We start from the raw sequence: 16,193 nt of genomic DNA on the forward strand, positions 1-16,193 counted from the left end.
TCCCAAATTGAGCTACCTGCCTTGATAGCGGAGATCTGGCCCAAAGTATCTGATGCAGCAATAGCATCACTAACAATTTACAACGAGTAAAAAGGTGAAAATTGCTGGTTTTGTTTTGTACATCTTGTCTACAGCTTGTAAATGATCCATAATGCTTTGCCATTCATTTAATATTATAGTGAGTTCAATGTATTCAATTTACATATTGAGATTTTTTATTTTGTTTACTGCCCACCAACAGTTATGTTTAAATTACTTTAGTAAGACGATACTATACATCTGTACATTGTCCCGAGATTGAGTTAATTCCTTCAAAATAACATAAGCATGGGTCATGCAATAAAGATAAGGGTTCAGTTTATTAAATACCAGCTTAGTGTGCATCAAAATCAAAACAATTTTAATTTATATATGAATATCACAGTTTTAATTCAATTGAATCATGTTCGAAATACCCAAATAAACAAAGTACAATTAGATGTCTAAGAAATAGATTGTGTTCCACAGGACATTTCTGACCTCTGTTCTTCATACTTCCAGTATACAAAATTAACAAAGGTGTGGGGTGAGGGTGGGGTTTCCTTCATGTCAGAAGTGCTCAGGTTTTATTGTATACAAATATACTAACAATTGAATAAGAAGTGAAAGATTAGTAAACCAAAACTGTACATTAGAAACAAAGGGAGACACTTTCAATTTCACAAAAATAAATGTTTTACAGTGTTAGAAAACTCACAGAATTGGTTAATAAACCTTTTCTTTGAAATTGGGAATTGACATTTTAGTATGCAGCTACTTAACCTGCTTGTGTAAAATTCCATTGTCAACGCTTTAACTGAGTCACTAAACAGTCTAAAACAAAAGAGTTATTATTTCCAGAAAACTAGATGACAAAAAAAATCATATCAATCTATTGAGCATTTTCATGTTAATTTCCATTGAGCCCAATTTTAAGACATTAATATCACATGGAACAATTTGATACTGTAACTTGGAAAGTCTGTTTATAATGAATAACACATTCTGGCAGCAGGTCCAAGACTGGAATCACCTTGATGCCCAATCACAAAACTTATTCAATCCAGTTTAACATAAGGACGCACAAACTAAAACAGGTCATATATCAGTAAATGTCTTTATCAGTACTGTAAATCTGGCTGATTTAAGAATCTCTTTTTAATTTGTTATGATGAAAGTATGCAAATATTTGAATATCTTTCATAAAGGGCTCTCCTCTGGTAGGTATGAGAAATTAGCATAGATTTGAGAGTTCAGCAATTAATGCCGATTTGAATTTTGAATGGCCTGTTTCTTCTTGCTTGTCTACCAGTGACCTCTACAAAAGCATTTCCCTTTATTATTTTGTAAGATTAGTTAGCACTGAAACAGTTAATGAACAGATCCACAATTGTTATGGCCATACCGTTGGTAAAGCGAGTTCTTTGAAAATCCCAGAGGGAAACTTTAAACAACTGTCATAACCTATAATTTTAAGTGTTATGTTTGAGATGCGACTCTAAATTCAGGAATCAGACCATCAGTTCTTGAGATTTTACATTAAACTGAATGAAACAATGTATTAATTTACACAGGTTAAAAATATATATACACATGACTACAAATCACTACCATCATAATTTTTAACAAATTCCCAAACTAATCTCCATTAAGGCAACAGCAACCCATAGACTTAACCAAACACCAGGCAAAGCATTTTCACCTTACAAATTCAAAATGAGGTTCTTTTATTTTGGTTGCTACGGAGCCAGTTGGAGGCTTGCAGATGCTGTTTCATCTCACATTCCCCTCTCCACACGCATTTGTAATCCCTGCTGGATCCACCAGTGATTGAAGAATGATGGGTAAACTATATTTTCTCAGTGCTAACCATAGGCCTCTGAGCTGTAGGGGTAAGCACTCAGGGTAGTCTGCACTTGCCTCCACAACTGTGTCCCTACTAAAATCGGCAGTGTAGAATTGGCAGCTGTAAAATCAATGCATGACCTGCCTATTTAAATGGACTTGTTTGGTGGAGACAGTATGTAGACACAAAACTAGCTGTTGACTGCACTGGGTAGAGTTAGTTTCAGCAGGGGGAAATCTTAAACTAACCCATCTGGAGGGTAACTAACCTGATCAGATCAGCTGTTCATTTTACACATCACCTGGATTTACTTAACATTGACTCTTAGCAAGGTGTGGAATGGGCAGTCGATCTAATCGCATCAGTTTCCCAATGGGTGGATTGGCTTTAAATTAACACTCACGTGTGACCTGCTCACCAGCTCAGGAGCCCAATAAACACAGGCCCATTTAAAAAGGCAAACTATACTTAGCTCAGTGTTGTGGCTATTAGCAATGGAAGATTGTTGAAGATAAGGATATGATACCTTTATGGCTGAGAAAGACCATGTTTGAGGAGTATTTTTTGTCATTTTTTTATGATTGTGATGGTTCTACCAGCAGATAGATGCAAGGGGATCTTTGAGCTGATATTTTAGCTATTTCCGTGGCATGCACCCTTGCCAAAACTTTTTGTGAATAATTAAGAAGGCAGATAACAGGGGTGCAGTTGATTGAGGTTCCACTGTACATTTTTAAATAACATAGACAAGTTTATCAAACACATTGCACACAGCAAAAGTCTGGTCACGTTTGATCCAAAGGACTTGTTTGACAAGACTTTCCATAGTTAGGAAATGTACCTACATAAGTTGAATAAACGACCATTGGAGCGTTACTATTTAAATTCTCATTGCTCTTCAAATCTTGAATCGCTGTAATAAAAATGAGAAAAGTAGTGATTTTCATTGTCAATATTCTGGCTGCAGTCTCTATAACCAGATTACAAATTAAAAAATTATCCTCCTATTGGCTGTTGTAGAACAAATGTATATAGCAATTTAGGAAACATTAGGGGGAGAATCTTCTCCCCATCAGGGGCTGAGCAGAAGCGGGCATGGGTGGGCACACAGCCGATTGCCGCCCGCGATTGGCTGTGCGCTGCCATTTTATGAGGGCGGGCCAATTAAGGCCCGCCCAGCGTGACACGCACTCGGAAGCGCTGAACACTCCCTGTGCTGTGGGGGGTGGAGGCTGAGTCGAGGCCTGCGTTCCTTTTTAATTATGAAAAATTTAAATAAAGAAAAAAAAATTAAGACATGTCCCCTCATGTGACAGTGTCACATGAGCTGGGACATGTCAATGAATTTTAATAAAATTTTTTATTCAATTTATAAATACTTCATGAAACCTCATCCCGCCCGTGGATGAGGTAACATGACAAATGCAAAGGCCGCCTGGGCTCCTTGCCTGCCCACCAACCTTAAGGTTGGACAGGCAGTCCTGTTAATTGAGTGAAGTGGCTTTTAAACAGCCTTAATAGGCCTTTGACAGTTCTGGGGATGCGCAACCGACCCCGGTGCGTGCCTGCCGAACTGAAGACCAGAATGACGCACGGTGACATTGGGATGCACGCCCGATGTCACTGTGCATCACTTTCCACGTTGGTGGACAGGGCCCATCCCCGCTCACCGACCAGAGGATTCCGGCCTAGAAATAGAAAGTTCATTTAGACCAAAACCACTTTTTGGTTGATCTTAATTTTTTTCACCACATATCTCTTCTCTCCAAAAAACATAATTATTGTCTCTTGTACTCATTGTTACTAATTTTTTTCAATAGCTTTTCATGGTAATTTGTTGCACATCTCTATTACCATTTTGGATGAATTTCCTACATGGGCTGATTTTGACCAACAGCAGTGGCTGAAAATGGCTGGTACTGGTTCAATTGCCCATTTTTTTTTAATGTACTTTATTCATAAAATATCTGAAAGAACATTATAAAACATTTAAAAATGACCATCAGAAAAAGCGCAATCATATTCAAGTTTTCCACATAGATCATGAGGTGCTTCAATACGATCAATGAACATTACAGGCATTTCAGCATGGTCATCACAGACAGTCAGACAGTGCAATGATATTTAAGTTATCTAAATAGATCATGTTGCACTCTGAGGTGTTTCGATACAATTGTGATACATGTAGTATTCACTCCTTACATTCAATGTGAGCCATACAGCCAGAGGGGTCTATACAATTCCCAGCCTCTCGGTACACTGTGGCTGAAAGGTCTTAGATCGCGATCTTTCCCCATTGCGCCTTTGTGGCAGCTGCCCCAAGCTTTAGTGGTTCAATTGCCCATTGTACAATCCACCCAACTATCTTTTCCATTATGATACCTGCTTTAATACCAAAACAGCTCTTATCAGAATCATACATGATAACCTATGTGACTGATAAAGGGAAATTCCCCCCTCATCCTTCTTGACCTGCCTGCCTGCAGCCTTAGACACAGGTGGCCACACCATTCACCTCCAGCATCTCTCTACTGTCATCCAGCTTGGTGGGGCTGCTCTCACCTGCTCCTATTTTTGTCCATCTGATCATATCCATGAAAGCTCTCACAATGGCTTCTCTCCCTGCTCCTACACTGTCACCTCTGCCATTCCCAAGGGTCTATCCTTGACTCCCACCTATTTCTCATCTACATGCAGTCCTTCAATGACATCATCTGAAAGCACAGCATTAGTTTCCACATGTACGCTGACGACACTTGCCTCTACCTCACCACCATCTCTCTCGACTCCTCCAGTGTTGCTAAATTATCAGACTGCTTGATGACATCCAGTACTGGATGACTAGACATTTTCTCCAATATTGGGAAGGATGAAGCCCTTTTCAGTCCCTGCTCAAAACTCTCTCACTATCAATTCTGTCCCTTTCCCTGACAACAATCTGAGACTCAACCAGTCTGTTTGCAACCTTGGTGTCATATTGACCCTGAGATGAACTTCCAACCTCATATGCCATTGCTATGACTGCCTAATTACACCTCTAGCACAACGCCTGACTGCTTCCCTGTCTGTCCTCATCTTCGCTGAAATCCTCATTCATGTCTTTATCAACTCTAGGTTTCACTATTCCAGTGCACCCTGGCTGGTCTCTCTTTCTACCATTTGTAAGCATTAGGTCACCCAAAACTCTGCTGCCTGTGCCCTAACTCCTGCCAAGTCCCATTTACCTATCACAGCCATGCTCGCTGGCTTGCATTAGCTCCTGATCAAGCAACGTCTTGATTCTAAATTTCTTATTCTTGTTTTCAAATCCCTCCATGGCCTCACCCCTCCCAATCTCCTCCAGCCCCAAAACCCTCTGAGATATTTGCGTTCCTGTAATTCTGCCCTCCTGTGCTTCCCTGATTTTAATTGCTCCATCACTGGTGGCCATGCCTTCAGCTGCTAAGGCCTGAAGTTCTGGAATTCCTTCCCTGCACCTCTCCCCCTCTCTACCTGGTTTCTCCTTTAATACATTCCTTAAAATCTATCTCTTTAACCATCTTTTGTTCACCTAGTATCTTCTTATGTGGCTCAGTGTCATATCTTGTTTTATAATGATCCTTTATTAAAGGCTCTCGCTCTCTCCCCCTCTCTCTCTCTCTCTCTCTTTCTATATATATACATATAAAGGTTGTTGTTGGTGAAGTCAATAAGCTGGCATGCACAATGTGCAACCACTGCTAAAAAGTTAAAATCAGCCCTCAACTCAATTGAATGGGCAGTACTTTTGTTAGATAACTACCAGTGTCTAGTACCAACTCGGCCAAATGTGAATTTATTCATGGAAAATCCTGTTGTATGCTGAGATTCAATTGGGACACTCTTCTTCTTTGTATTCAAAGGCCGTGACTTGATTGGCTGCTGCTTGATCTATTGGTCAAGTATGGCTCCTGTCTTGCCTGCAATTTTATTGCCTGTTTGCATACACAAAACAGCACTAACAAAAATTGTAAAAAGATGATATTTATTTTTGCCTTATAATGCCTATCAATTTGTATAATGCTCTCTGCTTTATTGTCTCCTCTCTCTCTGATGCATTGACTCTTCTAATATCATATGTAAGTTGTCCAGGCAAAGAAAGTGAATAGGCTATTTGACTATAAAGGGATTCACAGCCAAGTTTGATTCTGTTCTTACCTGAATCCTCCACATGCACATTTTCCATTTGTGTGCCATTAACCAGCAAATAAGAAAGAAGAAAGCTGTTTGATTTCAACGCTGCACCTGACTTAGCCCAGGGGAATAGAGACCAATTATGATACATCAGCTGGCACCCTGGCAAATTGCACTTGGGACCTAACTGATTTGGGTAGCTCACTAACTCAGCAGGTAGTATATTTACTCAGTGAGACATCATGATGTGACAATGCTTTTCCTGAAATGTGTTTTGGCCCCTTTAGGAAAGCATTATTGAATTCAGAAGCCTGCTGTCTCATTTGACATCTAATGATTGCAAGAAGAGTTTTGTGAAATTCATGAAGAGATATCTGAATGTATGCCGTTTCTATCAAGGATAAATGAGTCATATTACAAACGCGACTGATCATTATGAGCTGCAACATACATTCACATGCACGGGCCCATCCTCTGCACATGAAAGGAATATGTTCAAGCCTTGTGCCTTTTTTTTAATTAGCTGGGAGCTTGGGGAGCCTAAAGTTCCTTGTTGCTTTTTCTGTGGGTCTTGTCTTATCAGAGTTGACTTGCCAACCAATCAGGATCCTTTTCTCTATAGTAAAAACTGTTGTGATAATTTGAAATTTTGCATTCTTGCATTTTTCCTGATGAGTGCAAGATGAAAAGCTTTGTCAACATGTCTCTCTTTTCAGCAATATTCAAATTCTGTACTACCAAGTGAATTGATGTGTCAAAGTGTCTTTCTATTTAAGCATCTTCAGAAAGGCAAGAACCTCACTTACCATCTTCTGTATCTTCCTGCTTCCTTCTCCTTATGAAATATACAACTACAGCACAAATTACACACATTCCAACCACAGCGACACCAATCGAAATGCCTATTGTGGGGTGGGGGGAAACAAAATGCAAACTCAATATAAAAAAATTACTGGCAGAGAATGAAGTGCCTCTCAGTCATTTAGGGGCATGGTGGTGTATTACTAAGGTTGAAACTGCAGCAATGCTTTTCCAGCAATCTGTACTAATTTTATATCAGTTTCAAGTTTCAGCAAGTCCCACTAAACAACATCCAAGGAACTAAATAGGACAGTTATTAATAGTATTCCAGCAGCAAAATGGAAAAAGTGAACAAAGAGTAAATTCTTGTTTATTTTCAAAGAGAGCAAAGGCTATTTTTTCTGGTAAAAGGATATATAATGCATAACTATTAGTATATAAATTTATTGCACCCACGAAATGTTTAGAAAAAACAGAATACCTATTTGAATTATCTCACTTTAGAAAAATCTACGAGTGTCAAAGAACATAATCATGAACTCCAAAGGCATATTTTATGTTTTGCTCACATGAATCTGTTTTGACCTGAGCAAAATACCAAGCTGAAGCCAGCTCCACTGGTTTAAAAGTCACGTTAGGCCATTCTGAAATGAATGTTGATACTGTGATTACAATATCAGAAAACTGCTGTCACATTCATTGGGAATAGTGATTTTAATTGTGTCCTCTGCTGGTGTGGTTGGCTACCTAAAAGCTGTTTTGGTTCTGTTTTGATAGGTTTAAATGGTACATAATGTTTTAATTTGAAACATGGACTGCTGTTAAGGTCAAATCACCTCTTCAAACATAGAATATTTAATCCTTGCAATAATTTTCCTGGGTAGGGCAGGAGAGCCAACATTTTGGGTTTACTCAAGACAGCTGGAAGTGGTGCTGGTGGAAGAGTGGGTCTCAATGGAGGCAGGACTGGGACTGATTGCGTGGCTTTACTCATCCATACTTAACTTTAAGATTTTTACTTACTCAATGGTGTACATGGTACATGGTGTGATAATGAGTTTTTGTGTGTATCAGAATGTACAACACACAGATAACTGTTTTTATTTTCAGCCTCATCTTGTACAGAAAACAATCAATGGCAATCTACTCCCTGCACTATCGAGCCTCATCTCTCCAGACCTAACATAAACCAGGGGCAGGATTTCCCCTCATTGGGCACGCGCCCGCACGTCGAGCGGAAGATCCTGCCCCGGGGTAATTTTGATTTTGCGTGATAGTATCAAAGTGATAACATCGAATCTGTACCTTTCCCAACTTTTATTTCCAAATGTAGAGAAAATTAGGAGTGATGCAGAATATGAGGTGGATCAACTACCATCACTGTTGTACTATCGCACAATGTCAGAATTACCCTCGCTGTCAAATAAGTACAATCTCTGCACTTGTGTACAAATTGCAGGGCTGATCTTAGCCCAGACAGAGACTTCAGGTAAAATTCTGTAACATTGATCCAACTAGAATGAATGAGAACAAGTCACTTTTAATCTGTTGCTGTGTTTTTGTTAAACTGTTAGATAGTCCTGAAGTTTGCCTTTGTGAATTTTGGGCTTTGTTGAACTCTCCTGGGCCAGAAATTAAACAGGAGGGATTATTATCTAGACCCATTCAAAGGTCGATAGTTTTTTATGGCTAATTTCTACACCCAATTATTCGTCATCTGATTTTTAGGCAGAGCTACTTTCGTAGAACTGTCAGAATTCTGCTGAATATTTTATTGTGTTATTCAGCTATTGCTTTCAAACAGTCCTCCTGCCCCAAATTACTAATCTATTCATTTAATTTAAACATTTTTGACTATCAGTACAGTAGGGAGGCATTGGATGCAGTCCAGAGAAGGTTCACTAGGTTGATTCCGGGTATGGAGAGATTTCCTTATGAGGAGAGGTTGTGTCGGTTTGGCCTGCACTCATTGGAGTTTAGAAGAATGAGAAGCGACTTTATTGAAACCTATAAGATTCTTAGGGTGCTTGACAGGGTAGATGCTGAGAGGTTGTTTCCCTTTGCTGGAGAGTCTAGGACCAGAGGGCATAATCTCAGAGCAAGGGGTCGCCCATTTAAGACAGGGATGAGAAGGAATTTCTTCTCTCAGAGGATCGTGAATCTGTGGAATTCTTTGCCGCAGAGGGCTGTAGAAACTGGGTTGTTAAGTGTATTCAAGGTGGAGATAGATAGACAGATTTTTAATCAATAAGGGAATCAAAGGTTATGGGGAAAAGACAGGAAAGTGGAGCTGAGGATTATCAGATCAGCCATGATCTCATTGAATGGTGGAGCAGACTCGATTGGCCAAATGGCCTACTTCTGCTCCTACGTCTTATGGTCTTATAGGGAGAAAAAAATGTTAAATGGAAAAATAATGGAAATTTGTCCAGACTTTTGAGGAATATCTTTGATAATGTATAAATTTAAAAAAAGATGAGTTTTTATCCATTTCCTGAAGATAGATACGAACTTACTTTAAAGCAGCAGTGGACTTAAATGGTGACAGATTAAGAAGAGTGTCGATCATTCATTACAGCAAAGTTATTAGTACATTATTGAAGATCTCCTCTGTTTGGTACTTCTAGTAAAATCACAACCTATTCTGGTCCAATTTTGTTGGAAATCCTGAACAGGCAACATTTCCACAAATGCAATTAGGATTTCTCTAAAATTGTCAATTGCAGTAATTATTTCCCCCTGGAGAGATGCAGGGCAGCCCCATCTTTTTCTACTTAATATTTTCAAAATTAACACAGTATAATTGCCTGTTGATATGCCTTCCTCACCAGTGGAATGAATTCTCCCTTCAATGGATCCCCTGTTGATTATATTTTATACATTGAAATCTTTAAAAATGCTTAGCAATCATTAATTGCATTGGAAATCCCAAGTGACTGTAAACATGTTGCTCTCAAATATGAAAAGAATTGCTCAGTACACTGATGATCATTGGTGGCTGCATTATACAGCTAAGCATGAATTCCAGATATATAATTGGATTTCTAGCTTAACCCTATCTTTTAGCATTTTTGGCGAATTCCTCTGCAATATTTCAACTGATTGTCTCAGTCAAAAGCCAAGGAAAACTGAAGACAATTTGTCATTTTGTTCTAAGACAGCTCCACTAAGAAGGGAAGACCGGAATGGAGCTGAAATCAACTTTAGATTGGATGAAACCGACAGTTAATTTGTTGTTATAATTCTTGTTGGGGCCAGAGAATTGGCTCCTAAGATAGACTTTACTTCTATTAAGTAAGTTGTTATAATGAAAAATTTGTACATTTTGAAATTTATTTTCAACAATTTATCTAAAGGCATTTTATATATGTATCTGTATTTTTAATGATATATAGGCATCTATAGTCCCACATTTATAATGTTAGGGAAGTCAAAGAAAGGGAAAGAGTATTTTGCCAAATCTTAGCTTAGTATTGTAACTGAGAGAATAGCATCCAATACGGCTACATTATTTCAGGCGTTTGGAAACCTCGGAATTAAGAAATTGCTTCTGATCCGCATTTACTTCTAAGTTTATATTAACAGCCTATTGTCTTGTTATCCTGTTTTATGTTAAAGTAGCATTCAGGAGTTACCTCATCTAAGCCATTTGATATTTTGTGTATTCGATGAAATCTAACCTTATCTTTTGCGTACCTAGACTGTAGAAACTGAGCTTTTTGTTCACCTTTTTCTCAAAGCACATTCCCTTTCCTTTTATTTTGTTCCTCTCTGCACCTTTCTCAGGACTTGCAAAGCCTTTTATAGCTTGGTAACTTGTATCAACAATCAATTAATTTTATCAACAATATAATTTTAAGCCAAATCCCACTTATCAGTGAAACAAAAGTCAATTAAGAAAAATTGCAATTGGCAAGCAATAACCAAAAAACAAATGCCAAACATAAATTTACAGAGTACAGGACTTGAAATCATAATTAAAGCCTTTCAGTACATTTACAGCTCACAAAGAAGAGACCTAACAAGAACTACAGTATAAAGTAATTTATATCACTATTTTAGTTATTAATGGAAATAGTGACAGAAAAAAGACCGTATACATAAATAAATGTGTGCATATAATATAGATGCATATAATTTACACACTATATATGTGCATGCATATAAATATATATTATGTGTGTGTAGATATATATATATAATAATGCTATGCAATATTTCACCCATTGAAAATAAAATAAAAGAAAATTAAGATTAATTCTCAGACTGAAAATGAGTGTGTGAATAAATATTTCCCCTTAAGGTATTATATTTAACACCCATCACCCCATAATTTATTGAATATATTTAAATGTAATGGGTAAATGGAGTTGAGGTACGGATCAGCCATGATCTAACTGAATGGTGGAACAGCCTCGAGGGACTGAATGGCCTACTCCAAGTTCCTTTACTCCTATTCCTATGTTCTTAAGTCCAGCTGCTTTAGCAAGATAAATATTTTTAAACTAAAGTGAAACAAAGCAGCAATACAGTAATGGTTATGGGGGAGTCAGTCATATTTACCTACAACAGTTAGAAGGACCCTTATATTGAAAATGTAATATTTGAATATTTCCAAAATGTAATATAACTAATTTTACGGGACTGTCACTTTAAAATACAAGTCCTTTGCCTCTTACTTTCAAGTGATTATTAATCAGAATAGAAATAGATAATGGTTTTACTTTGGTTTTACATCTTGACAACATTATTTTGGGAGGACAGGTCATTAATTAGATATTGTTATTTTGAAGATACGTTTTGGGAGGCCATTCAATATCTTAACCTATCTTTGTCTTTGAAATGTTAATCAATCTAATGCATATTTACAGAATGTTCTGTTTTTATTTGTTTAAGGCTGCTTTTATCTTTATGTTATTGACATCATTGCTACATCCTGGTTATAGATCTAATGCCAGAAATGTAGCATGAAAGAGGCAAGTGTGCATTGATGTGCCATTATGAGAAAATGGTTTCACACTATTCATGATGTAGTAGGAGAGCAGCTGATATGAAGCCTTATCAAAAAAAAATTGTTTAAAGAAAAAACAAACCTTGACAATCAAGCGCATTATCATTAGAAATTTCATAGAATCACACAGTAAAGAAGGAAGTCATTCAGCTTATATTGTGCCTGTGTTGGATCTTTGAAAGGGCAATCCAATTAGTCCCACTCGCCTGCTCTTTCCCCATAGTTCTGCAACTCTTTCCTTTTCAATTATATAGCCAGTTCCCTTCTGAAAGTTACTATTGAATCTGCTTCCCATATCATTGCAGGCAGTGCATTCCAGATCCTTACAACTCTGTGTAAAAAAGAAATTCTCCTAGTTTCCACTCTGGTTCCTTCCTAAATATGAAATTGATAACAAGCTAGCACCATCACAGTTTGAACTACTAAAATAAAGTTATTACTGATCCATTGGAGAAGGTGGGCTTGATCTCCTTAGGCAAGAGAAGGTTGAGAGGAGATTTGATAGAGGTGTTCAAAATTATGAGGGGTCTGGACAGAATAGATAGGGAGAAACTGTTCCCATTGGTGGAATAGTTGAGAATCAGAGGGCCCCAAATTAAGGTGAATAACAAAAGAACCAAAGTCGACATGTGGAAAACTTTTCTTTATGTAGTGAGTGGTTAGGATCTGGAATACACTGCCTGAGAGTGTGGCGATGGGAGATTCAATTGTGGCTTTCAAAAGAGAATTGGGTAATTATCTGAAGAGAAAAGAATTGCAGGGCTAAAGGGAAGAGCCAGGAGAGTGGGACTAGGTGACAAAATGAGTTGAATGGCCTCCATCTGGGCTATAACCATTCTATGATTCTATGATCAACTGGAACATAACCACTTAAAAAGCTCTGTAATTAATCAACTAAACAAAATTAAAAACATAGCTTGGAGAATGCAAGTGTCAGCTGAGTCTCAGTTGGTAGTACCCTTGACCCTAGATCTTAAACGCTGTGGGTTCTATATTGGGACTTGATCATGAAATAACAAGATCCAGTGCTGTACTGAGGGAGTGTGACACTGTTGAAGATGTTAGATAGATGTTGGATAGGATGTTAGACTGGGGCCTTGTCTGTCCTCTCAGGTGAATATAAAAAAATCTCTTCCACTATTTTGAAGAAGAGGGGTCAGTCCGGCCTGACCATTATTTACCCCTCGATCAACATCACAGAAACAGATTATCTGATTATTATCACATTACTCTTTGTTTCAGCTTGCTGTGTATAAATTGATACTACTTTGCCTGAATTGCAAGAGTGACTGCATTTGAAATATAAAAATGAAGGCCGGGATTTTCTGGCCCTGTCATGGGCTGGACCCAATGCGGGCGAGGCGGCGCCCCAGCTAGAAGCCCATTGACCTGCGGTGGGACCAGAAGATCACGGCAGCGGGAGGGTGCGGAAATTCCCGCCGGAAGTCGTCTTTTTCTTTTATTTGGTATGAAGTCAGGCTGTGAAATAGGGTGTGTGATATTAAACTTGGGCCTATAAGTCATTAAACTATTATTTAGCAATGTAATAGCTTGGTTTGATGAAAGTATTAATGCTAATAGCTGTCAATTTTGACATTACTGTATTGTTTCCTCTCAATTATCAGAGCCCTCTACACACATCACATCCCCTTCAAGACCTGAATGCTCCCTGGTATCATTAATAAACTTTAAATTGATTTTGTTTTGTTATATAATTGCTTGGAATAAACAGATGGTCAAAACAGTAAATCAGACCTGTACTTCAGCTTAATTTACCCGCTTTTGTTTCGTATCTGATCAATTTAAATAATAAAAAAATCTGATGATTGCAGCCTTGAAAATTTGAATTGGGCCAGTGTCCATAGCCTTTTAGGGAGAAAATTCCAGATTTGCATTACTCATTTGTGTGAAAAGTTGCTTCCTGATTTCACTCCGGGATGACCAATAGCTCTAATTTTAAGATTGTGCCCCCATGTTGTTGCTTCCCTCACCAGATGAAATAGCTTCTTTGTATTTACTCAATCGCATCCTTTTTATTATTTTAAACATCACAATTGCATCACCCATTGACGTTTTAAACTGGAATAGAGGCCAAGTTTACACAACCAGTCCTCATAACATAAACCTTTAAACCCTGATACCATTCTGGTGAACTTGGTTCCGAACCATTCAAAGCATGGCCCTTAACAGTCAGAGTTAATAATCAACGCTACAATCTTACCAATTATGTTCCAGTTTTTGACGCCAATACTTTCTGAACAATTTACTCCATTATTAATCCCACGGGTTTCCTGTTTTTCTGCTTCTAAAATAGGACACAGAATTCTGTTATGAGAAAAAGCCAGGGGAAACAAAGCTTCATTTTGATTTCTTTCCAACACCCAGAAAACTTACCGAAGACTTTCAACATTTTCTTTATCATTACCTCTTTCCCTGAAGCATCTACCAGTGTCACTGTATAACATCCTGTATCGTTTAGTTCAATGTTTGACAATAAAAATGAGCCATTATCATAAACTTGCACACGATGCTTGTAACTTGGAAAGATGTTGAGCTCACGTATACCAAAGGCAAACATTATGATGCTTGCTTGACTTGACTTGTAACTGTACTTCCATTCTACCGATCGATTCACAACAGATCTCGAGTTTATAGAAAATAACACATTGTCTCCAATGGTGGCATTGAGGTGTTCTAATATTTCAGTTTGCTGTGATAGAGCCAATGTCCGATCTGCAAAAGGAAACAAAAACACAATGCTATTGGCTGTATTTTAATTCAGAAATTGTCGATGTTACATTGAATTGGTTAAAAGATTAAGGTATTTGTTCAAGTATAATAGATTACAACAGCAGAAGATGAAGTAATACAATTCAGGTGCTATATTTTGTCTCAATTAGCACAACGTACTATAGATCTTACATTCATATCATGCAGTGGACTGAAGCTTGGTCAAAGACACTGTGAATGTACCATCTGATAGCGCAACTCTAACCCCTCAGTCATAAAATCAAAAATCACAGAAGGCGGCCATGTGTCCCTAGTCTTCTGTGCTTGTTCTTTAAAAGAGCTATCTAATGCGTCACAGTACCCTGCTCTTTCCCCACAGTCCTGCAAATATCTCATTTTCAAGAATATATCCAATATCCTTTTAGAAAGTACTATTGAGTCCACTTCCACCATCCTTTCAGGCAATGAATTCTAGATCATAACTCAAAATAATTTCTCCTCATCTCTCCTCTGGTTCTTTTGCCAATTATTGCAAATCGATGTCCTCTGCCCACTTCCCAGAGGAAACAGTTTTTTCTTAAGTTACTCTGTCAAAACCCGCTCATGATTTTGAATAACTCTATCAAATCTCCTCTTAATCTTCTTTGCTCTAAGGAAGATAATTCATTTTTGAGAAACAAAATGATCACTTACTTGTGAATAACAAGAGGCATATCTTGAACATTACCACTTTATCTACACAAGTCATACCGATGTTGTCTCAGTGGTGCTCTGAAACCTAAAATATGGTGAGTTCAGCAAAGTTGACGCATACGTGTGTGGTTAGACAGGCTTTATGTCAATGAAATCTGTCTCACCCACACATATTGAAATGAGTTTCTTGCCATTCGTTCTCCTCTATAAGCGGAAGTAATCACCCTGCACTTCATTTGCACGTGTTCTGAAATGAAATCAATAATCTTATCTACATAAAGTTTGATCTGGACCGGAACCTGCAGTATCACACTTTTTTGGGGGCAACTGCATTGATGAATATCGGAAGTTCAAAAGCTCAAAGGGTATGATTTTTTTTTTACTGAGTAAGATCTTTATGGTGACAGGGATGCAGATTTGCTGGAAAACATGTCCACATTCAAATTTAGTTAGAGCAGAGCTATTGCTGTAACAGTGGAGAAAACATGTTGGGACCTGCTTCAGGGGAACACAATTCCAGCACAATTACTTTAGCTAGCAATACAAACCTCACAGCCTACTGTAGCAGAATCTATCCAACATACTAGAATGTTTGATTCATGGGTGAATTTCAATCTCACCCTGCTGTCCTCATATTGAACTAGAATTCCTGAATTTTAAAGAGGCCTCTAACTCTGTCCAAATGCTTCTTTATGCAAGGTTGAAATGCTTTCCATGCTTCTTGGTTAGATTAGGACCTATGTATTCTTTCTGCAAGGTGTTTACTATCAAGGTGCAAGAATGTGCTAATCCTTCTGACTAAAATGTGTGGGAAAGCACATATGGCTCAAAATCCAAGTTGTATTTGTAGAAATCATAAAAATACATTTATTTAATCAGAGGAATGTATGTAATAGTGAAAATATTAGAATAGTGAAAAACATTGAAATTAAAGTGCGTTAA

General features: G+C 37.9%; 1 protein-coding gene across 1 annotated transcript; it reads right to left on the bottom strand.

Annotated features, from left to right (window-relative positions):
• Positions 1 to 341: 341 nt before the first annotated feature.
• LOC121290351 lies at positions 342 to 15,405 on the bottom strand. The gene is made up of 5 exons (XM_041210704.1): positions 15,252 to 15,405; positions 14,223 to 14,561; positions 14,050 to 14,133; positions 6,823 to 6,918; positions 342 to 2,777 (listed from the first exon to the last, which is right to left on the bottom strand). Exons 1-5 carry the CDS (start codon positions 15,304 to 15,306, stop codon positions 2,650 to 2,652), a joined length of 702 nt encoding a protein of 233 aa, XP_041066638.1. The 5' UTR covers positions 15,307 to 15,405; the 3' UTR covers positions 342 to 2,649.
• Positions 15,406 to 16,193: the final 788 nt, after the last annotated feature.

This window comes from Carcharodon carcharias, chromosome 18 (genome assembly GCF_017639515.1).
Source record: "Carcharodon carcharias isolate sCarCar2 chromosome 18, sCarCar2.pri, whole genome shotgun sequence".
In the NCBI taxonomy this organism is placed as follows: domain Eukaryota; kingdom Metazoa; phylum Chordata; class Chondrichthyes; order Lamniformes; family Lamnidae; genus Carcharodon; species Carcharodon carcharias.